The 23,879-nt window shown below is 51.9% G+C and overlaps 1 protein-coding gene across 2 annotated transcripts in view; it reads right to left on the bottom strand.

Moving 5' to 3' along the window:
- The window catches only part of CRTAC1 (cartilage acidic protein 1), a 165,152-nt gene that overhangs the window by 41,368 nt on the left and 99,905 nt on the right, over positions 1-23,879 (bottom strand). For both annotated transcript variants that reach the window (XM_011951161.1, XM_011951162.1), the window contains exons 4-6: positions 16,547-16,683; positions 10,465-10,621; positions 988-1,122 (exon numbers count right to left, since the gene is read on the bottom strand). In XM_011951161.1, the coding sequence (XP_011806551.1) occupies positions 988-1,122; positions 10,465-10,621; positions 16,547-16,683 (429 nt within the window). The remainder of the gene's footprint in view (positions 1-987; positions 1,123-10,464; positions 10,622-16,546; positions 16,684-23,879) is intronic.

The following is a 23,879-nucleotide window of genomic DNA, read 5'->3' as shown; positions in this document are numbered from 1 at the left end:
CAAGGTGGGGGGAAATGGTCAGGGACATGTGGGATGTAGCCATACATCCGAAAACTTGCAGGGTGTCCACTTTGCCATTCAGCAGAATTTACCGGGTGGGCACTGGATGCCAAGCCTGTGTCAAGAATGAATAGAACTGTGACCCGGTCCTTGTAAAGCTCATAGACAGACCATGATGGCAATGTGGAGCCTGAGTGAGGTGTGCATGTCGGGGCAGCAGGAGGAGGAAGGGCCAGTCTCTGCTAGGTGGCACAGGGGAGTCAGGAAAATCTCTGCAGTGGTGATATTTGAGGTGAACGATGAAGGCTAAACAGACATTCTGCAGGTAGAGAAGGGGGAGGGCAGTCCAGGCAGAGGCCATGGTAGGTGCAAAGGCCCTGAGGTGAGTGGGGGATGAGTGCAGAGGAAGGAGGAGAAGCAGACCTGGGGGCCTGGGGCACTATTTTGTGTGGCTTTTATCCTGCTTCTTATTAGAGGAGGATATTTTTGTCTATTTCTGTTTCTAGAATGTCAGTGCCTTTTCTGTGTGTGGGGTGGTCTTAGCCTGATTCAGGTGGGCATCCCTGGTTCCCAGCGCCAGACTGATGCTTAGCAGGGGCTCCATGAATGCTCACTGTATTGAAATGAATGTTGAAGATAAATGTGGGAGGGGGCCAAGGTGGGGAGAGGCAGCTTGGAGGATAGGTTGATGCTGAGAGACACAAGCAGGACTTGGAGTGTCGCGGGCAATCTCAGATACTGGGCAGGACGATGGGCAGGAGTTTCAGACCCCTTTCTCCAGCAGCAAACACTCCCTGTGGCTGGAGCCATGGGAGCTAGGGAATAGGAAGTGACAAACAGCGTTTCTCTGTGTGGTGCAGACGATGACTTGTCTTGCTCTCCCTGCAGCCAGGAGAGACCATGCTGGAGGGGGCAGGGAAGTCTGGAGTCCTCTGTGGTTCTGGGGTGAGGGGTCAGGGCGCACAGGGCATGGCTGCCTCCACTCACCCGCACTGGCCGCAGCGTCCACAAAGGTGCCATCGCCCCGGTTGTGGAAAAGGAAATTAGGCCCATTCTCGTTGTCACAGAAGATATCTGAGGCACTGCTGCTGAGGATGGGGCCCACGCTGACACCTCGGCCCCCTAGGAAAAGACATCGACCCACAGTGAGCGGCAGAAGCAAAGCCCCAGGCCCACCTGGAGGACAGGGCTGCCTCTGAGGCCTGGGGGGAACTGCAACGGAGGCTCCTCAGAAGAGCCTGGAGGGAATTCTCCTTCCCGTGCTTTCCTGAGCCCAAATCTGGGCTCACCGTCTCCATGAACCTGCGTGGAAGGTGACAACACTGATGAAGAGGGAAGGAAGGAGCTCGACAGAACATGGGGACCCCACACAGAGGTCAGCGCCTGCCTTCCCCTTCTAAGAGAAGTGGCTGAACAATCATCTTAAATCCTAAACCCCCAATAATCCTAAACCCAGCTCTAAGCATGCCATTTTAGTCAAGTCACAGATCCGCCGACAGCCTCCTGACTCCCACTTTGAGTCATACGTATGCTGGTCAAGACCACTGGGTATGTCCCAGCTTTAAGAACCTGTAGGAACAGGTCCCAGCTATAGGTATGAGGATGCTTACTTTGCCTTGTTTGACGTTAAACAATTATGTCCATTGATAGTGAAGGAGTTGAATGGATTACGGAGCATCCATATGACAAACCGTTCTGCAGTAAAAAGACTGCATAGATCCATATGGATTGACTTGGAGGAGTGCCTGTGATATATGGTTGAAAGAATCAGCAGTTCACCAAGTAATGGTATTGTGTGATCTTGCTTTTATTTTTTAAAATAGGAAAATACATGCTAGTTCTGAATACACATGTTTGTGCAGACTTATTCAGTTTGGAGAAAAGCGGGAAAGGCCACACCCCAAGCTGTGAACACTGGCTACCTTCCTTGATGGGGTAGGATTTGGGGAGGGAAAGAGAAACGATAGTTGGCCTTTTTTCTTTGAATGTCTTTGTAGCGTTTGACTTGTTGCAATAAGAACTGCTTCTGTAGTTTGAAAGGAAGAAATCCAATAAAGTATATATGTTTTTTTAAAAGGAAAGACATCAAGCCAGCTCCACATTGGGCTTTGAAGTCTCTAAGATCAAATTTGAGCTATCCATGTCAAGAAGTCTAACCTTAATACGTCCTGAACAAACCACCCCCACCCAGTGGGTTTCAAATGAAGGCTCTCTGCTTGCCAGGCCCTACCTGCAGCTCCCAGGAACACAAATCTGCCCTGAGAAAGCATCCCTGAGCCACGCCCCCAAACACTGGAAATACTGTGCAGAAAATGGCTTGACTAGGATCAAGACATGGATTCTAGCCCCAGCCTGGCTTCTAACAAGCTCTGTGACCCTGGGAAATTTACGTTACCCTTGAGCCTCAGTTTCCTCATTTGTAAAATGGGGGAGAGTCCAACCTGCCTTTTCTACTTTGGGGTTTTGAGAGGACCAAATGAGGTAAGATACACCTGTCAGTATCACCATTATCAAAAATATGAAAGATGACATGTGTTGGCAAGGGTGTAGAGAAAAGGGTACCTTTGTATACTGTTGGTGGGAATGTAAATGAGTACAGACATTATAAAAAACAGTATAAGGCTCCTTAAAAATTAAAAATAGAACTACCATATGATCCAGCAATCCCACTACTGGGTATATATATCCAAAGGAAATGAAATCAGTGTGTTGAAGAGATATCTGCACTCCGAGGTTCACTGCAGCATTATTCACAATAGCCAAGATACGGAATGAAGATATGAAGTGTCCATCAATGGATGAATGAAAAAGAAAACGTGATATATATACGTAATAGTACTACTCAGCTTTAAAGGAGAAAATCCTGTCATTTGTGACAACGTGGATGAACCTGGAGGACATTATGCTAAGTGAAATAAGCCAGGCACAGAGAAGCAAATACCACATGATCTCACTTATACGTGGAATCTAAAAAAGCTGAACTCATAGAAGCAGAGAGTAGAATAGTGTTTACTAGGGGCTGGGGTGGGGTGTTGGGGAAATGTTGGTCAAAGGATACAACATTTCAGTGTAACGGGAGGAATAAGTACAAGGGATCCATTGTACAACATGGTGACTTTAGTTAATAAGAATGCACTACATACTTGAACTTGCTGAGAGAGTAGATTTTAAGGGCTGCCACCACATTACAAAAGTATGTGAGGTAATGCATATGTTGATTAGCTCGGTTTGGCCATTCCACAATGTCTACACTATTTCAAAACCTCATGTTGTACGATGAGCTGTATGAAGGGCTCTGTGGACGCTGCAGCAGCTTGCTGCTCAGAGCCAGGTCTGAGAAGCAGTTACAGGAGTGTCACCTGGGAACTTGCTAGAATTGCAGAATCTCAGGCCCCTAATGGAATCAGAACTTGCATTCTAACAAGACCCCTGGGTGGTTTATGTGCACATTAAAGTTTGAAAATACTGCTCTAAAGGGTTGTTTACTATAATAAAAAGAGTTATCAGAGCACTCCAGAAGAACTTGATTTTTAAAAAAATAAAGCTCAAGCAGACCTATGTAAAGAAAGGCCAGGCCTCCCTCACCCCCACCCGCCTCTGGATGGGGCAAAGATTTCCCCAAAGTGACCATGCTTATTTGAGACAGGGATTCTCTTGGTCTCTAGGTACCTCCCATCCTCTGAGATATGCCCCCAGGAGAAATCATGGGGCCTTTTTCGCCTGTGCAAATGGAGCCCGCCCATCAGAGCTGGCATTTGGGGCCAGGGAGATGGGGTGGGGCGATGGCACTGCCACTCTTATTGTGCTCATAGTTAACACATTCTGGGCTGGATGCCTCCCAGATAATCTCACTAGCTGCCAAAGAGAGCCCAAGCCACATGAAAATGAAGCCACTGAATTCACATTGCTCCTCTGGAATGTCCTCCAAGACACAGCATGCACTCTTCATGATGGGGGCTATGGAGTGGCATGGGTGGCTTCCAGAGGCCTGTCCTAAAGCTAGCAGGAAAGGATGTGGGGTCACAACTTGGGCACCACCTCTGTCCATTAAAAGAGGTGCCACTAAGTGGTTGCTGGCAGCTGTCCCTGCCCTGGTCTTACCAGCTTCTGTGAGAATCCCTTGGCCCTGCCCGGGCCCCTGGAAATTCCAGGTGGGACTCAGGGACTTGCCTCCACACAGCTCCATCCTTCTTCCTCCGCTTCCACATCCTCCAATGTCCTCTCTGCCTCTAGCTCCCAAGCCGTGACACATTCCCTTCATTTTCTACAAAGCAGGTTATTTCCCTTTTGGACAAATTTCTAAATCTTTCTAATTAACTAATTGGGTTGGGTTGAAGCCTTGTACCATTTGTAACCTGTAATTACTAGAAAATTGCCATGGTAACCACACTACTAATTAGCCACAATTTATTGCCATGGCAACCGGACCATAACAGAGATGTTACCCACACCTCCTTCTCGGCAAGTTGGCTGCATAGTTGGGGAGCAGGTGAGTTGACAGTCAGGAAGCTGGCCTCCTGGGCGCCAGTCCCAGCAGCTTTAACGATGGGGGCCCAACTGGGGGCTGAGGTGGGGCAGCCAGATACCTGCACCCCTCACTGATGCCACAGGGAGATGACTCCCAGGTCGACAAGCAAATCTTCAAACCAATAGAATCCACTCATCATTATGTAGGCTGCCATGCCTACGCCCTACCACGCCAATGTCAAAAGGCTAATTATTCAGTAAATGTCTTCTACCAGGACTTTCCCCTCCTCTCCTCTCTCCTTTGTCACACCCTCCCTCTCCTCTGTCTCTTAAGGTTTAGCACACACCAAATCCGGTCACCCAGGGGGCTGTTAGGAACATCTTTATTTAGCTTTGGAGAATGATGTTCTAACAGGGAATTAATTCCACCTTGCATCAATTAATTCTTTTATAATTTGAGGCCAGCGCATTCTCTTGGGGCTGGAGAGGCAGCACTGGTGGTGGGAGACACCACAGGACTGGGGGTCAGAAAGTCCAAATTTGAGCTGTGTGACCTTGGGCTCATCACTGAACCTCCCTGGGCTTCTGTTTTCTCAGCTAGAACATAAGAGTGGTAATAATAATGGCTCCTTCTCGGGGTTGTCATAAATATTAAGTGAGCTGGTCTTTGGAAGGTGCCTTGGAAAATGTCAGGTGCCACATAGTCATTAGCTGGGACTATTTACCACCTGCTGGGTGAATAATATCCCTTTATTCTTCCCAGCACTTTCAAGCTTCAAAGGCCTCCTTGTTCGGCTGTTGGGGAGTGAGTGCTCCTCCCTGCCCGTCCCTGCTGAATGCTTCTGCTCACTCTGCCCGCCAGGCTGGGTAGGGGGTGGGGTTAGAGGGAAAAATGCCCCTTTGAGGTCCCCATTTCCTCCAGCCACATTCTGGCACTCTGATGATCTGTTCATTGGGCCCAACCCCGATAGGGCAGCCTTGGTTGTTCTCAAGAACCATCCCTCTACCTCGGAGCCCTGGCACGCTGGCAATGCAGACCAAAGTACCAGTCAGGTGCGGGCAATCCATCTCTCAGATTGCATCTGGGCCAGCCCTCAGGGACTGGGGGGTGAGACAGGGAAAGGTGGTGAGGAGGGGGTGTGTGCATGCCACTGAACTTCTCCAAGCTGTGGGTCTGAGGACCCAGGGATGAGGCAGCACATGGATTCACGGTGCTAAGGTAAAGCCTCTTGGTTCCTGCCTGGCCTCTGCGCCTCCCCTCCTGCAGGATCACGGGAAGCATGCTCTCCAGGCCTCAGTTTCCTTCCTGTAAAGTGGGTGGGAATTGAGAAGATCTCCAAGACTGCCACTAGCTTACTTTGCAATGAATGAATCCTCCAGGGTGGACACAGGATAAGCGTGTTGGGGGCCGATCCCTGTGCCCATCTAGCCCTGCACCCTCTGCATCAGCGGAGACTCTGAGGTGAGCCTCCTCAGCCAGGGAACTTGGCCATCTGCTGAACAGAACCTTAACAGAAACATGTTTCTGGTGGATGCCATGATTTGCAGGCTGCCAAGAGCATCCAAGATATTGTAAATGAGTAGGGCAGAGATGCTGGAAACGTGGTGCAGGAATGGGCAGAGTGTGTGCGTGTGCGTGTGTGTGTGTGTGCACATGCTGCAGAATGGGGTGTGAGGATCAAGTACGGGATGGTAACAGGGTCTCTCATCCTAAATTTCCTGAAAACTTATAAGACAAGATAACTGTGTAGGTGCTGGTGTTGCCACTCCCAAGCCTTCTGGGAGCCTTCAGAAGCTGCGCAGGACTTGACTATTCTGTGTGGTGGGTATTAGACAGGGACACACCCACCCTCGTCCTTCCTGCCCTGTGTTTGCAGAATGTTAAGGCAAGGAGTGGGGCAGCAGGACAGGCCCCATCATTTGTTTCCCCTCGACAGAGGAGGGATTTGCACTGGCAAAGCCTGGGGGTGTAGCCTGGGGGTATAACCTGGAGTGGCTAGCCACAGGCTTGACATTTCTTTAAAATCTCCTGTGTTAGCTGAGAAAAATGCACACAAAAATTACATTTCAATTCTGTAACATATCTGTGTTTGTTTTAAAAGAAACATAATGTTTCCCCTGATACTCATCAAATGCATCTGATACCCCTGGAAAATAGTCTCTGTGTGTCCTGGGCTTTGAGTACCCCTAGCAGGCCCATGCTGCACTCCCTGGGGGTCCTCGGCCCTGGCTTGGGAGCCTATCACCCCAGCCCTGCCTGGTCCTTGGCTGTCAGATCTGGCTTCACTCCCGATGAAAGGCCAGTGCCTGCCTGGGAAGCTAGGAGGCCCCTTGGCCCCCACTCTGTGGCCCCTGGTTGAGCTTGCTGGTGAGGATCTGCCAGAAGGCCTCAGCTGGGCTTTAGGCATCTCCGTCTCCTTCAATAATGACTTCCTATAAATCAGGTCTGCCCTCCGCTTTGTTCCACACCGCTCCCAGCCAACAGCAAAACTCCCCACCCGACATCATAAATCCACCTTCATTTTCTTTCTGAATTTCTTTTAAGGATTCTTTAATCACCACCTTGCAGCCTGGACAGATGCTGCCTCAAAGGATTTGGCCAAGATGTAGAGTTCCTGGGGAGGAGGAAAGGCCTGCGGGAGGCCAGGCAGGTGGGAAGGAGAGCAGAGAGATGAACTCCAGGGGGGATGGGGATAATATCCCACTGGCCATGCCCAGGACTGGAGGTTTGGGGGGACACACAGAGAATGTTTCCCAGGCAGAGGCTGGGCCTGCTTCTCTGGGGCACCCCCCTGTGCCTTTCACAGTGCTCCCTGTACCCAGGAGATGCCCAGCAGAGGGCCCTGGTATCACTCTGGCAGAGCCTCAGAGCAGGAGGTATTGGTATTTGCTATACTCCGTAGGCACCATCCGTGTGCCAAGCCATGTGCCAGCCATGTCCCATGTGCGCCTCCTTTCATTCTCACAACAGTCCTATTTTGAAGGTGAGAAAACTGAGGCTGGGAGAATAGTGTGCCCACTACTGCCTAGGCCGTAATGCACGGGGTAGGCTGAACCTGCACCTGTGGCCTGGCTCCAAACCCCGTCCCCTCACCTGCTAGCTCAATGCCCTCAGAGAAGCTGAGGGGCATGCCCAAGGTCACTGGGGCCTGGACCATAGAGGCAGTGCAGGACTCCTGCCTCCCACCTTTCCCTCCTCTGGTTCCATCTGGTTCCATGCCAGGGCCTTGGCCATGGCCAGAACCCAATTTCCAGGATTCCCAGGCAGGGCAGCTACCGGCACTGTCCTGGCTTCAAGAGGCCTCAAGCAGCTGGGGAAGTTGGGGACCAGGGGATGGGAGAGTGGTCTTGCTGCCCCAGTTTCTCTCCCTATCTCTCGCTCGGCCACCCTCCGGGGCCCTCGAGTCCCCCGAGAGCCGGCATACTGACCACTAGATGGCACTGTGACCCAGCAGAGCAGCTGCAGCCACGGGAATGGATAATGTCTAGAGAGGAGGCCTCCCCTCCCCCTCCCGCAGTGCCGAGGGCCGGTGCCTGGGTAGCACCTTTGCCCGGCCTGCCCCAGAGTGGCTGGACCTCCCCCGCTGCCCTGAACACTCAGCCAGGCAGCTGCTTCAGCCACAACCACCTGGGTGGGGCTGCCTCAAGTCCGGGAGCCAGCCTGGGGCTGTCTTCCCAGTGGGTGTGGGCCTCCCCTCACAGCCCCTTCCGTCTTGCAGGATGGCAGGATTCTCAAGCTGGAGGTCATCGGAAAGGTCAGCGGGCTGTGGCAGTTTAGGCATCAGGAGGAGATGGGCTCTAAGTGCTAGCTCTCTACAAACCTCCTGTGTGACCTTGGGCGAGTCTCTTCTCCCTGGATCTCGCTCTGTTCTTTGTAAAATGGGAGGTTCTCCCAGGTCGTACAGCTGTCTAGCAGGCAGGTGCTGTGTGGCTTGGCTCCAGGGACCTCCCAGGTCCCTGAGTGCACATCTGGATGTGGCCTGCCCCTTCCGCCTGCTTCCCTCCCAGCTTCTCAGGACCCCTGGTACTGGAGTTGCTGAGCGCTGGCCACGCGCCCAGAGCCTCAGCCATCAGGCCGGGCTCAGCATGGCGGCCGTTACATTTGGGGTCCATTCCTGGGGCTCGGGGGTGGGGGGAACTCTGGGCTGGTTTTCCAGCCAGATGTCCATGTGTCATTAGCTGAGTGACAAGGGGGACTGCAGGGTAGTGTTGGGGGGCTTGGCGGGCAGGGAAAGGGTGGGCTGGAGAAGGCGGGCCGACAGAATAGTAATATGGTGGGCCAAATAGGTTCTTGTCAGCCAAATGGCTTTTGGAAGTCTGCAGAGCTGCTCGAACGTGTCCTCTGGGCACGCCAGCTGCCCCAGCCTCCCTCCGCACCGAAGCTGCTGCTTCTTCCTTGAACCGCCTGTCCTTCCAGCCCAGCCGGCACAGTTGGCTGGTGCTTCCATCCCCACCGTGCTCCTCAGCTGCCTCCTCTGGGTCTCCTCCTTCCCCCTCCTCGGTTCTGTGCCAGCCCAGTCAGCGTGAACAATGCCCCCTTCGTGCTGAAACCCAGCCGCAACCTCCAAATTCTTTTATTCTGTGTCTAGCCTGCTCTCCCAGTCCTTGCCTCCCTTCCACCTCGTCATTTTCAAGTGCTTCATCCCCCCAGTGCACCCCCTTCCCTTGCAAGATCAAGGCACTTAATTGCCAAGCCAGCCCAGTGCACAGAACTGGGAACTATTCAGAAAAATTGACTGTACAAATCTAGGCTGAAGTGCCTGCATGTTTATTTCTTTTCCGGGGGAAACATGGTTTATTACTGACACAGCCTTTCCATGGTACCTTCACGCGCGGAGCTCTCAGGCACTTAGATGGGGCTTGAGCTGTGCTAACTATTTTATTGTCTAGTCATTTGTTCCCAGAAACTTTGTCAGACAGGTCAACATTAATCTCCCCCTTTCACCAGGGTGAAAGGTGGTTAGGGAAAGGCATCGTAAACTCAGGAGAGGCAGTGACAACCCTTTCTGGGCAGGACTTTGAGATGATGCCACCATCCAGGTGTCTGGAGGCAGGGGGGTGCCCCAAAGGACCCCTCAACCATCCTTCCAGCCCCAGGATTCAGGCTGAGGAAGGCTGCCACTTTGGAAGCCTCTGCCGCACACTTTGGGATGGATATGTCGGGAAGGCTGACCAACAAGAGGATCTCTCTGTCCCAAGTGCAGGTCAGGTGTGAGTGTGGCTTAAGTTCACATGACAAGTTGTTGTGTACAGCTCTGGCTTCCTGATTTTTGGCACCCAAAACAGGAACTGGATTGCTCTGCCATCAGCAGTCTATTGGCAGATTATCAGAGTTTAGTCAGCAGCCGTGCTGGAATTAGAAAAACAGCCTTCCCTAGAAAGATCTCCCTGTCAGAGACTCTGACAATAGGTCCCCCATCCAGAAAGATGAGGGGGGAGCGTGCCTTCAAAAAAAAGTGCTGGAGAGGTTTTGGAACAAGAACACAATTCTTTGAGCTCAGTTATCCGAGACGGGACCCAGCTGAAGCCTAGGGATTTAGCACTCAATTCCTGGTTGCTTATGTGTAAGTAAATAATTTCATCTGCGATTTGGCAATAAAGAATGCTTTAAATCTTGGTTTTTGTGATTTGCCAGTTTTCTCCTACAGAAGCTGCTCACCCATCATTGAGGTTACCAGAGGGAGTGGGGCAAAAGGTTCCAGGGAGAGAATGATGTTGTGATGATGTGATTCTCACATCCATTTTCCAGCAAGCCAGATGCCCCCTCTTGGGTACCCTGAAACTCATACCTGCCAGATATCTCACCAATGCTTGGAGAGGCAGTGTGGGAGAAGCCTTCTGTGGGTGGCGGGATGGCATAGAGCGTTTTTTCCCCTCCCCAGGGACATAAGGCCACCCTTTCCTTGTGGTCTCTGATGAATTAGACTCAGCCTTGCAGGGCCCTGGACCCCAGCCCCAGCCCCTCCAGCACACCGCCTCCCACATCACTCTGCGTACCTGTATATTTGCTGACCCCAGCCTCAGCAGCCACATCTCTGAGCGCCAGAATGCCCCGGGAGAGGTCACTGGCCTCAGGGTCCATTTCAATGAGGGCATCAGGGCCCACATTACCGTAGGCGTAATTGGCAATGTAGATAGAGTAGCGTCCAGAGCCCTGAGGAAGAAGGGAAGGAAGCGGTGAGCAGGCCCACCTTGGCTCATCCCAGAAACCGCCCCCTCCCCTGCCCAGGTAGGACCATAGCTCTTTCACAGGGTTGGGTTCTTCTCCCCAGGTCTGTTGCGAATGGCCTTGCAGGCCGTGCATGGCGCACTTCCAGAGGGGCTTTTCACAAAGGCTGCCATGTGAATGACACTCCCGGGAGTTGTACAACAAAGCAGCCTGCTTCTCCTTCCATCCTGTTCCAGAAGAACACATCCCTCCCTCTCCCCCACAACCACCTTTTTATAGACAATTTTCTAATGTGCCTCCCTCCAGCTGAGCTCTCTCCAGCTGCCAGCCAGGGTAGCTGCTCAATAAATATTTGCTGATTGATTGATCTACCAATTCCCATTATTCTCAGTCTCTCTCTCTCCCATTCAAGCTCACTCCAGCCAAGATGACAAGCAAATTCCTGAGCCATCTCCCTCCCCCTGTTCCCACCCCACGCTTCTTCATTCCCCTGTTTTGGTAGCACAAGAGGCACAGATTTGCAGGGGTCCTACTTCCCTCTTCCATTCCCTTATTTCCCCCGTATTACCAGGAAGAAAGATTGTATCACTTCCGTCTTTATAACGCTGTCTCAAAGATTCGCTTTTCCCTTTGCATCCAGGAGCAGCCTTGGGCACCAGCTCCTCTGTGCAAGAGTCATTCTCTTCACTAGTCCAAAACACTGCTGATGAAAGACTCTTCTCTTCTGCCTGTTGTTATAATGGTGCTATTTCTTCAATGGATGACTTCTTCCCAAGAGATCCACACACTTTCTAAATCAGTTTTCTGGCTTTTCTCTCATCTTTTTCATCACTTCCCTCTAATTAATTAGACAGTAAATATTTCTTAAGCTCCAACGATGTGCCAAGTGCTGTGTTATAAATGTACTTAAGACAGAATCTCTGACCGTGGGTTGCTTATAGTCTAGTTTGAAAGACAAGCCATAAACCTAAAAGGACCTAAGAGAAACTGTTGAGCTCACGACAACAAGACTGGTGGTCCCCTTTCCTTGCTTCAATTTCTCATCCATTGGAACCATGAGCACAATTCTTGTTCCACCGAACTGGTCAGCGACTTTATATCTTTGTGAGTTTTTTGGTGTGTGTGTGTTTTTTTGTTTGTTTGGGTCTCGCTCTGTTGCCCCAGCTGGAGTGCAGTGGTGTGATCTCGGCTCACTTCTGCCTCCACCTCCCAGGTTCAAGTGATTGTCTTGCTTTAGCCTCCCAAGTAGCTGGGATTACAGGCGTCACCACCACTCCTGGCTAATTTTTGTATTTTTTAGTAGAGACGGGGTTTCACCATATTGGTGAGGCTGATCCTGAACTCCTGACCTCAAGTGAACGATCCCCCTGGGCCTCCCAAAGTGCTGGAATTACAGGCGTAAGCCACCATGCTTGGCCAGTCTTTGAAGGGATCATTTTCTTTGAGGAAGCTGATGAAGAGCCACATGAGTCTGTCTAACTGGTGGGTGAGGCCAAGGAGGGAGCTTAGAGTTTCCTGTTAGAGTCTCCTGGGTGACACAGATGTATCAACAATGATACAAGCATATGGCAGAGAGCATGGACAGGATTTCCTGGGTACCCAGAAGAGGAGCTCCTAACCCAGGGGAAGGGCACCTAACCATGGGAAGTTCCGAAAAGCTTTCCTTAAAGGAGTCTCAGTCAGGTGAATTGGAGGGAAAAGAACCTTCCAAGTAGAGATGAGAAAGAGAAGGATGTATGTAGAGAAACTACAGCAGTTAGTTCAATGTTGCTGGAATATAAAATGCAAGACAGAGAGTGTCAAGGGGTGAAGCTGGAGAAGGTGGTAAATTTGTTCCCTACAGATTGCTCTGCTCCTTCTCTTTTGGTTATCTGAGTCTTTATGCTGCTACCCAGAAATCTGTGCTTTACAAATCTTGCTACACAAAGTGGTCCCTACACCAGTGGCATTGGTGACCTCTGGGATCATGTTTGAAGTGGAGACCCTCAGCAAACTCCCCCGCCCCCTGCAAGACCCGCTGAATCAGAATCTGCATTGTAGCAAGACTGCCATGTGATTCCTGTGCAAAATTGAGCTTGAGATGCACTGCTTTACGGTACAGCCTTTTTTTTTTTTTAGACAGGGTCTCCCTTTGTCACTCAGGCTCACTGCAGCCTCGACTAGGCTCAAGTGATCCTCCTACTCCAGCCTCCCAAGTAGCTGGGACTACAGGTATGCACCACCACACCCAGCTAATTTTTGTTTGTTTGTTTGTTTGTTGTAGAGACAGAGTCTCCCTATGTTGTGGAGGCTGGTCTTGAACTCCTGGTGTCTCAATCTATCCTCCTGATTTGGATGCCCAAAGTGCTGGTTAAGGGTTTGAGCCACCACACCTGGCCTAACAAGGTTTCTTGATTAGGGGAGAACTTTGAGAAGTTCTCAGCCATCCGAGGCTGTGCAGAATGACTGGATGAAGAGTGAATGATGGGGCCAAAGAGGAAAGTGCACCATCACAAACCGTTCCCAACCCTACCAGCTGGCAGCAGTCTCATCAACAAATGAGCAATAAGTTCAATGGACTGAAATTCACTCTGCCAGAAATTAGGATATTTACAAAATTCAGTTATGCCTAGTTCCTTACTTTGATTTATCAGGGGGATAAACTGACAAACACAGATGTGTTACGGTTGTAGAAGATTGCAGAAATTCACATGTGAACTTGACCACGGTAATTCTGGGAGGGTGAGATGATTCCAAGGGAAGGAAGATGTTTCTGCAGCTTTGGGGCCAGTACAGTGGTTCCCACACTTTAGCCTACATCAGAATCACCTGGTGGGCTCGTTAAAACACAAATTTTATTTTTATTTTTATTTTTATTTTTTGAGACGAAGTCTCGCTCTGTCGCCCAGGCTGGAGTGCAGTGGCTGGACCTCAGCTCACTGCAAGCTCCGCCTCCCGGGTTTACGCCATTCTCCTGCCTGGGCCTCCCGAGTAGCTGGGACTACAGGCGCCCGCCACCTCACCTGGCTAGTTTTTTGTATTTTTTAGTAGAGACAGGGTTTCACCATGTTAGCCAGGATGGTCTCGATCTCCTGACCTTGTGATCCGCCCATCTCGGCCTCCCAAAGTGCTGGGATTACAGGCTTGAGCCACCGCGCCCGGCCCAGATTTTTTTTTTTTAACATCTGGCCCCATCCCCTGAGTTTCTGACCAACACGTCTGGGGTGAGCCATGAGAATCTGCATTTCTAACAAGTTCCCAGATGATGCTGACACTGCTGGTCTGGGAACCACACTTTGAGAACCCTGATCCAGGGCGTTAGCCTGGGTCCTAATCTAGCGCCTGCCCCTAACTGCTAGTCGTCTTTGGGTAAATCCCTGGCTGCCTCCAGGCTGCATCTCCTCAGATGTTAAATGGGGATCATATTCCCCCTGCTTCCTGGCAGGGTTGTTGAGAAGATTAAATGAGACAACGTATGTGAAAAGTCTTTGAAAAGATAAAAATGCTATATAAACATGAGGCATAATCATTATTGATCGGAGGACGTTCTTGTAAGAGATTGGTTTTGAGCTGGATCCAGAAAGGTGGGTGAGTGATGAGGCAGCTGGAGAGAAAGGACAAGCGGATGGATGTTCGGGGTTTGGAGCAGAGAACGAGTGAGGGGTGGAAGGGGAGAGGGGAGAGAACAGCACGTGGCAGAGTGGGGGCGGGGCTGAGGCATTTATGGAGCAAAAGGTCTCATACTTGAGCATGCAGCAGAGTCACCTGCAGGGCTAGCTGAACCCCAGATTGCTGGCCCCACCCCTGGAGTTTCTGATTCAGTCTGTCTGGAGGGTGGAGTGGGGCAGGGCCTGAGAATTTGCATTTCTAGCAATGCTGCTGCCGCTGGCCCAGAGGCTACACTGAGAACCACTGACCAGGTAGCTAGATTAAAAGGCCCTGCCCCAGGTAGGGGCTATGGGGCTAAGGAAGGATGAGTAGGGTGAGTGCTGTAATAAAGTTAGAAACTTGTGTCTGCTATCATTTCACCCAGGGGCAGGGCGGCTGAGGGTTAAAAGGCATCTTCATTTTCAGGCAGGCAAGGTTCAATTCCTGGCTTTGCCTGTTGCTTCATGTGTGATCAAGGTCAAGTTGCCTAATTTCTCAAAGCCTGAGTTTCCATATCTGTCAAATGGGATAGCGATGGCATCTACCTTGTTGGTGTCTTACGAGGACTCAGGAGGACGAGGGAGGTAAAGCGTGCAGCACAAGGCGTGGCATGTCCCTAGTGTAAGAGGAGTTGGCAGTTACTGTTGTCCTTGCTCTTGTGTTTTCCTGCACCGTGCTGCATTGCCCTCTCTCAACTTCCAGGCTGCCCTTGGCCTCTCTCCATTCCTCCCCTGGCAGTCCTCAGGCCCCAGGGGTGGCCGAGGTGGTGGCTGGACTCAGAAAGCAACCCTCCTCTGCTGGCAGATTGACTGTAGGGCTTCTTTCTAGTTCTCTGAGGCCTGGGAGACTGAAGTCAGGGGCTGAGCAGGGTGTGAGCAAGCTTCTGGACTCCTGCCTCCTGTGCTGCCATGCCAGGCCATTTTTTTTTTTTTTTGCATTTCACATAGTGCTTTTGTCCTGTGGTTAAATGTGTGGGTGTGCGGATGACCTTGTTAGGACAGAGTGCATCTCTTTGTGATTAACCTGCATGCCTCTCCCTCCAGTTCTCTGAGAAGTTGCCCACGTTAGCTGAGTGTCAAAAGCCTTGGTCCTGAACGGGTGAGATGGGAAACCAGGAGGAGGCTGGGAAGAGGCCCCTAACCATGACCAAGTCTGGCACCCCCCAGCTCCACCCCATACTCTGGGGCTGTTCACAGAGCTGCCTCCTCATCCCCTCCCACCAGGCAGGAGTCCAGGTGGCACAGATTCAGGTCAGGCTAAATGTGGCTTCACAGCCCAGCTTGGCTTCTCTTCCCAGCACCAGCTTGTTAAGAAATAAATATTTATGCCTGGCACCTGCCTTCTCCCAAGGCCTGGAGGCCCCTGCTGTAAAGATTCACACTGAATCCCCAATCCCCTCGGTGCCATCTCAATTCCAAAGTGAGCCAAGCCTCTTGCCCCTGCTCCCAGAGTGGGGGCCATAGACACTCCTGTGGCAGCCGGGCAGCAGCTGGGCCCCTGATTTAGTGATGACTGTTTACAAAGCCAAGGAGGTGGGCGGCAGGGGAGCAGGTGACAGGAGGGATAAATCACCTTTGCAGCAAGCTGCTGGCTCTGGCGAGGCCTGCTGGGACCCAAGCCTGGGTGGGCGGCTGCCCCCTCCCTGGGCAGATAGCTGCAGCGGCTCATGCCCCTTCCCACTCCGTCTTTCCTCCCCGTCCAGTTTGGGTGGGGCACCTCTGTGTAGGGAGCACTTGCAGGGCACAAAAACGTTGGAGGAGCTATTGATGAACTAAAGTACTTGTATATTGAGACAACCCTCCCCTCACCTACCTAGGAACCCCTCCATTGGGCCTTCATTTATTCCATAAATATTTACGAAGGGCCCCACGGCTCAGTGCCTGGCACACAGGAGGCACTTAGTAAATGTTAGTTGAGTGAATGAATGCAGGCAGGATTTACAGCTAGAAGAGGTGGATTCATGTCCTAGCCACACCACTCATCTGCTTTGGGCTCCCACGCAAGTCACTGCTCCAAGCTAGGCTTCCATCCCCACAAGTGTCCCGAGGACACAGTGATCCCTTGGCTGGCTTCCTCACTGGTTTCTGGGAGGGCTGCATGGGAGACAGGATGTGAAAGGTACAAAGCAATGCATTCTGCAAGTCTTAGTTGTTGGTATTTAGCACCCAATCTATCCAAGACACCGTGGGAGCTGCCACTCTGTCAGGGGATGTCTACACAGTGGCTCCTCTCCTTGCTCTCACTTGGCTTCTCCCCAGGCCCCCCATGCACCCCTGCACTCACCTTTCTGTCCACACAGGCCACAGAACGTCCGGCAAAGAGGCTGGCCACCCCACGGGCCACGTTGACCTCATCACTCAGGATGTCTTCCCACCGGTTATTGCGGAACTTGAACAACTTGTCGGTGTATGTGGCCACCCCTGGAGAGAGGAGGAAAGGGAGGGCTGGTGGACAGTGGATCAGGGTCTCGGTTATGATCTCTGGGTATGTCTCATGGCACCTGCCACAAGGTTCTTGGGACCGGAGGAGGATGGGTCATCTGCGGCAAGGAAGACCTCAAGCAGGTGAGACTCCTCTGTGTTTGGGGAGCACTCAGATGTTTCCAGTTGAGGGAAGAGACTCTGAGCCTCATGAAGATGGCTGGCCCAGGCCTCAGGAACTAGGGAAGAAGTGCCACTGCTGCAGTGTGACTGAGATGACTCTTAGCTGGATTTCGTGCCCTGCCCCGTTCTCCTGCAACAGCAGCAAGGAGCTCCTGGGACTGCAATACCGTAACATCCAAACTCAACCCAGGATGGCTCTTTTTCCAGGCGCTGTCCCTACATTCTCTACTGGATCGCAGGACCTACCTGATTTGGGTCTCAGAAGAAATGGTTCTGGTTCATGAGTAGGTCTCAGTCCTCCCTGAGGAAGGGGCTGGAAGTTGAGCTCTGACAGGGTGAGAAGTGAGGGGTTGTTCTGCCTGGGGTGTGACGAGTTTGGGCAGCCCTGGGAGGCCCCTGGTCCCAGGACTGTGGAGCCCCAGAAGGCAGTGGTTTTCACCTCTTTTGGATTACTGGCCCCTTTGAGAACTGGAGGGAGGTGAAGGACCTTCAGCTGAGGGAGTTGCAGGTTTGCACCACACAATATGCCATACGTCATTTCAGGTCTGTGGCCCTCTGGAGCTCGTTCATGACTAAGAAGCCTTGTTCTGGGGAAGTGGGAATAACTGCTGGTGGCTGAGGCCTCAAGCCCATTCAAGTGACCACTTGAAAGGCAGAGCTATCTCCTCCACCATCACCCTTAGTTAATTTCTTGTTAATGCAAGACCCAGAGTGTTCATAGTTTAGGGGGGGCCTTGTTCTATCCCCTGGGCTGGACAGGAAACACAGGGAGAGGAGCAGCTGAAGGAATCGGGGAAGGTGAGCTTGAGGAAGAGTGGACCTGGGGACAGAACCCTGAACTTGACTGTCTGGACCACGGAAAAGGCAGCAGGCTTAGACTGAGGAGAGACAGCATGGCACAGGGGCACCCGGGCCAAGAGCTCAGGTGATGGAAATGATCTGGAGCCCCAGTGTTGGTTCTGCTTGGATTCTACTTCTAGGCTCTAGACTTGAGGCATGCTGCCCAGTATCTCTGAGCCTCGGTTTTCCTATTTGGGAGTGGGGATGATAGTAGTTACAGAAAATTTACTGTGAGGAATAATGGGATGATGCACACTAAAGGTTTGGGATAGTCTCCCCACAAAAGTGGTAGCTATTTTTCAACAGAAATGATTTTTCTCATATTATAGATGAACTACTTTCCAAGGTTCTTTAGAGACATCAGCCCTGCACTGCAGGGGTTCGATGAAAACCAGTGATTCTGTGAGTGGGTGTGTGTGAGGGTGGGAAGTGTGTGAGTGTGACTATGAGCGAGAGTGAGCATTGTGAGAGTGAATTGTGTATGTGGATGTGTGAATGAGTGAGAATGTGCAGGAGTAAGAGCCAGCGTGAGTGACAGTAAGAGTGTGTGAGTGGGCTGGGCACGGTGGCTCATACCAGTAATCCCAGTACTGTGGGAGGCCGAGGAGGACAGATCACTTGAGCCCAGGAGTACTAGACCAGCCAGGCAACATAGCAAGACCCCATCTCTACAAACCACCCCCCAAAAAAATTAGCCAGGTGTGGTGGCACATGCCTGTAGTCCCAGCTACTCAGGAGGCTGAAGCAGGAGGATCACCTGAACCCAGGAGGTCGAGGCTGCAGTGAGCTGCGACTGCGCCACTGCACTCCAGCCTGGGTGACAGAATAATACCCTGTTTAAAAAAAAAAAAAAATTGGTACAAGTTTGTGAAAGCAAGTGTGTGAGAAAAAGAGTGAGCATTAGAATGAGTGTGTAGGTGTGAGAGTGAGACAATGGCTGAGCATGAGTGTGTGTCAGCATGAGTGAGTGTGTGAGGATGTGTGGTGAGTACACGAGAGTAAGAGTGTGTCAGAGAATAAGAGTGGGCAAGGACGAGTGAGTGTGAGAGAGTGGGCATGAGTGAGTTGAGAATGTGGGCATGAGTGAGAGTGAGTGTGGGCATGAGTCAGAGTGAGCATGAGAGTGGCGATGAGTGAGAGTGAGTGTGAGGGGGTGAGAGTGAGTGTGGAGGGGGTGAGTGAGAGTGAGTGTGGGGGAGTGAGAGTGAGTGTGAGGGGGATGAGTGAGAGTGAGTGTGGGCATGAGTCAGAGTGAGCATGAGAGTGGCGATGAGTGAGAGAGGGTGAGAGGGGGTGAGAGTGAGCATGGGGGATGAGTGTGAGAGGGGGGTGAGAGTGAGTGTGGGGGGTATGAGAGGGGGTGAGTGAGAGTGAGTGTGGGGGGTGAGTGAGGATGAATGTGGGCACGAGTGAGAGTGAGTGTGAGCGTAGAGTGTGCAAGAACAGGCGTGTGTGTGTGGAAGTGAGCAGATGAGCGTGAGTACTTGTGGGAGTATGCATAGGTGAGGGGAGTGTGTAAGTGACCCTCGACCCCTTAGGTGGCTCCACCCAGGAGAGGACAAAAGGTTTGGTCTCTGAGGGGTCCTCATGCTGCGACCTCCTGAGACCACAGGACCCACAGGAGCAGAAGCATCATCTGTGGGGTCTGGAGTTGGCCCCAGGGGTCCTCACCCGACAGCAGGGAACTGGCACCCTCTCTCCTGCCTTCTCTCCAGAGAAGCCTGACCCAGGGAGGAGGAAACGTCCCTTCCGCTGAGTGGAGGCAGACCCAGGAGGCCTGCAGGGGTTGCAGGTGGAGGCTTCAGCACAGGCCCATTTCTGTGGAGTCCCGAAGGGACCTGCACAGAGCTGCTGTGGCCTGGATGCACATGGGGGAAACTGAGTCACGGATTACCCCGACAAAACCACAGGGCCCCGACCCAGTAGACCAGAGTCGCGTTCCACATCTGAGGCTTGTTAGCTGTGAGGCCCGAGGTCTTGGCTTCTTCATCTAAAAGTTGTGGATAATAGCTCTGCCTCCCTCCCAGCATCATTGTGGGAATTACATGAGAAACACACACGGAGAGAGTTCAGCGGCGGCTCTGAGACCCCAGGTCCACAGCCCCTCCTCAAAATTCCTGGGAGTCAAATGTGTTCAGGAATTTACATATTTTTCCTTCAGATTTTGGAAAGGTAACACAGTGCACACACCGTTTATTACATAACACCCCCAGCAGGGATGGAGGCAGCACCCTGTAATTAAACACATTAATATTTCTGCAGTGAATTATATGAATATTCACCCTAAGTGGGATAAATAAAGCCTATAAATAGCTCAGATTAGCCCAGGACAGGTTTTGCTATCAATTGAATTTCCCACAAAACTTAAAAAATGCACTCGAAGTGTTCAGACGGTTCTGGATTTCAGGGCTCTCAAGAAGGGACTTGGACTTAGGCCACCATCATCATGGCTCTCCTGGAGGCAGTGGCAGGCTTGCTATTGCTTCCAGATGCCTGGGAGCCTCTGCGGATAGCCCTGCAGGCTTCCGGGTCTCCAGCCCTCACCATCAGCAAGCAGCCCTTGCCCATCTCTGCCCAACCAGGGCCCCTTTAGATGCTGTACCTCCAGCTAGCATCATCCCTGAGATGCCTGGGTCACACTCCACTGAAGCCTGGGCCGGCATGGAGTCAGGGAGAAAACGGGTGTGGCAGCTGGCGTTCTGCAGAGCTCTGATGGACACCTCTGGAATCAGTGAGAGAAATTTCTCAAGCTGCCAAGTTCCCACCTTAGTCATCTAGAGGAGAAACTAGGTCTAGGGTGACTCTGTCCCCTTCTCACCTCCAGTTCCTCCTATCCACCTCAGGCAGCTTTTCCCAAAGTGTGCTTTGTGGGACTCTGGTCTCTCTGAGGAGCCTGGAGAAAGGACTCTGTGATCATGTGAGCTTGGGAAAGACGCACACTCACCCACCCCTCGGAGATTTCCCCTGGACATTGATCTATTAGAACGTCAAGAAGTCTTGCCATGAATTACCTGTTTAATTTTATTTAACCCAGCCTTTCCCGAATGTTCCTTGGCCATGGAACCCCTTTTTGTAGACCACCTCTTAGTGCCCTGTGTAACTGGTGCTGTCCTTAGCAAGTTGCCATCCTAAGGTGCTGATGTCTGGTCAGGCTCAGAGCTTTTCAGCCGGAGGTGTTAGGGCGCCTGTGCTGCTGGCCTCTCCCACTCTTCAGCCTCCTGGCTCCTGAGCTCAACAGGGATGCCCAGAAGAATAAACTAATTAAGGCAAAATGTGCAACAGCCATGCAGAGCCTTGTAGATCATAAATGGGAACGGCAAAATCAATGGCAGCCCTTCTGCAGGCAGAGGCCCGGAGGCCTGGGCGACAGGAGAGATGGGAGCCCGTGATTTAGGAAGAGCAAACGCTCTGGCAGCTGCAACCTGGGTAATTAGGTGTGTCAGGAAGACAGATAAACAGCGAGCTGTGCGGGTCGATGGCACAGGCAATAAACACCCAGCACTGGCCCCTGGCCCGTGTCAGCATGCAGTCCTGCCTTCCGGCTCCTTGTAGCTGCACAAGAACTGCACTCTGCCCTGGGGTCCCTCATAAGAGGGTGGGGGCAGCTGTTCGGGAAGAGGTGAGGTGAGGAAGAGGAGCAGGAGAGAGGTATTCTCTTGAGTCCCCTGGGGAAAGACGCCGAGAAGGTAGAGGCCTGGGAGAAACAGGAGGGCATCTGGGGCAGGGCAGGGGGCCCTGGAGTCATAGCCCCCATGAGAGGCAAGTCTGGGGATTCCCATTTCCACCCCGATTCTGGCATCTTGGCATTAAAGGAGCCTTGAAGCTCTCAGAGTCCAGTAGAACCACCATTTGCTGCCAGGAGGCCAGGGAGAGGGGTCTGTGGGTGAGGCTCAGGTGCCCACCATGCCCTGCAGGGGGCCAGGTGCTACACCAGATGCCGTGGGAGGCCAGGGGAAGTGTGCCTTTGTCCCTGACTAGGGGCTTTTACAGTCCACCCACAACACCAGGGACAGGTAAAGGAGATACTAGGAGACAGCCATGAAATCAATGATACTGTCATGTTTATAGCACTTGCCAGGTGCCAGGAAATTCACATATATTTACTCATTAACCCTCACCACAACCCCTCAAGGTGGGTACTATTTTCATGACCCCTTTACACATGAAGTGCCTCGGGCATGAGAGAGAAGGGGACTTTCCTAAGGTTCCACAGCTGCCAGAGCCCAGCAGGGCAGAATTGGACAGTATGTCGGGAGATGCCTTGAAATCAGGATGAAAGAGGTCACTGTGATCAGGGAGGGCTTCATAAGGGAGGAGGCACCTGAACTGAGACTGGAAGGGTCAGAGTAACAACAGCACTGCACGCTGCAGTTTAGGCAGGATGGCAAGAAAAAGGCACAGAGGGGACATTGAGCTTGCCTGGGGAGGGGATTTGTGCAGGTGGAGGAGGAGAAGCATGGCAGGGTGGGGGAGACCCAGTAATTCCAGTACTGAGGGCAAAGGGGCCATTGGTGGCTTCTGATATGGGGAAAGTCAGGGGAAGACAGTGTTTCTGGAAGATTAAGTTGGCAGGGGAATGAAGGGTGAATGCGCTAGCGAGGGAGAAAATGCAGCGAGTGGCCACTTTTGTAGGAGCTCAGGCTTGATCAGGAAGGGGAGGAAGCACCGGTGCAGGAGGGGTTGGCTGAGTGTGGCCGGGAGAGTGAGGGAGCTGTCCAAAATGTGGAAACAGTGACCCAAGCAGGGATGCTGAGCTCGCTGGCGGTGAGCAGGAGCCTGGCTTCAGACAGTTTGCATTTAAAGTGACCACAGGGTGGCCAAGAGGTCACTGGCCATGAGGCATGACTCCTTACAGAGTAGTGAGTCTGGAGCTAAGGAGAAGGGAAAGATCAGGCCATAAACAGGGTCGCTTGAGTCCTGGGGAGAAACCACATTTGGGACAGAGAAGGAGGCATCAGAAGACTAGCAAAGGGGAATAAGAGGGCACCTGGAGCCACTGGGAGCATGAGGTTGTGTCATAAAGGATTCTCCCTAAGGATCACCGGATTGGAATGCCTCCTCCCCAGGGGGCTTTCCCCACCTGGGAGATGGTCTGTCTCACTGGTACTGGTGGTACAGAGAAGGGTGGGCAGGTTTTTGTGGCAAGGCAGAGGCCTCAGCCTCCAACCTCATTCATCAGGCAAACAGCAGGGCTGGGGAGGTAGCCAGCAACATCCCTCCCTCTAGGTGGATCTTGGGCAACTCATGAACTTGTGTTTTTCTGACCTGGAAAATGGAATGAGAATGGCCACCTATTCATCAGGTTGTTGTGAGGGTTAAATTAGATAATGTACATAAAGTGCTGAGAACAATACCGGGCACATGATAAGTTAAATAAATAGTAACAACACCATCACCACCATCATCCAGGAAATCACAGCACATGACCACAGCAGATCCTTAACTCAGGAGGCAACTGTGATGTTAAGTATAAAAGGCTTTATAAGACTTAGTCAATGGAAAACCAGCAAGACAGTGATGGCTCCAGGGGAAGAAAGAACTCATTCAGTCAAAGGACATTTTCAAACAGGAGCCCAGGCTGTGCTGGGTCCCTGATGTAAATGCTGACCCCAGCCTTCCTTCCCCCATCCCAAGGTGAAGAGGGAAACCCGATCAGCTCCCGCCAGGCACTTTGCCCACATCAGCTCCTTCAGTGCTCTCCGCAGCAGTGCCAGGAGGGTGGAGTCTTCATTTCACAGACGGAAACTGGGGCTCAGAGGGTTAGGTCATTTGCCTAAGGTTGCACAGCTGTTATGAGGTGGTCTGTCTGTTGCAGAGCCCCCTCTCATGTTATTAAAGAGCTGGGTCGCTCATGGGAGTCAATCCCAGCTCCCAAGGGTCCTTGTTAGGACCATGGGAATGGCCCCTGGGGTCCCATGTTCCGTATTGTGCTGCTTTGGCCCATGCTGGGAGAGCTGCAAATCAGGACTTTGCATCCAAGTAAAATCTGGCTGGGGATCAGGAGACCCTAGAATCCACTTTAGGACCTAGAGAATCCTAGGAAAAGAGGGTGAAGCCATAGGGCCATACATCTCAGACTTTGCTGGGTTCAGGAAGCTCCTGGAGATTAAATACAGATTCTGGTTTCAGAGGTCTGGGATGGGGCCTTAGAGTCTGCATTTTTAAGAGCGCCC

Source organism: Colobus angolensis, unplaced genomic scaffold, assembly GCF_000951035.1.
Source record: "Colobus angolensis palliatus isolate OR3802 unplaced genomic scaffold, Cang.pa_1.0 Scaffold316, whole genome shotgun sequence".
Taxonomy (NCBI): domain Eukaryota; kingdom Metazoa; phylum Chordata; class Mammalia; order Primates; family Cercopithecidae; genus Colobus; species Colobus angolensis.
The sequence above is the reverse complement of the archived record's forward strand: the minus strand, read 5'-3'. Positions and strand labels throughout refer to the sequence as shown.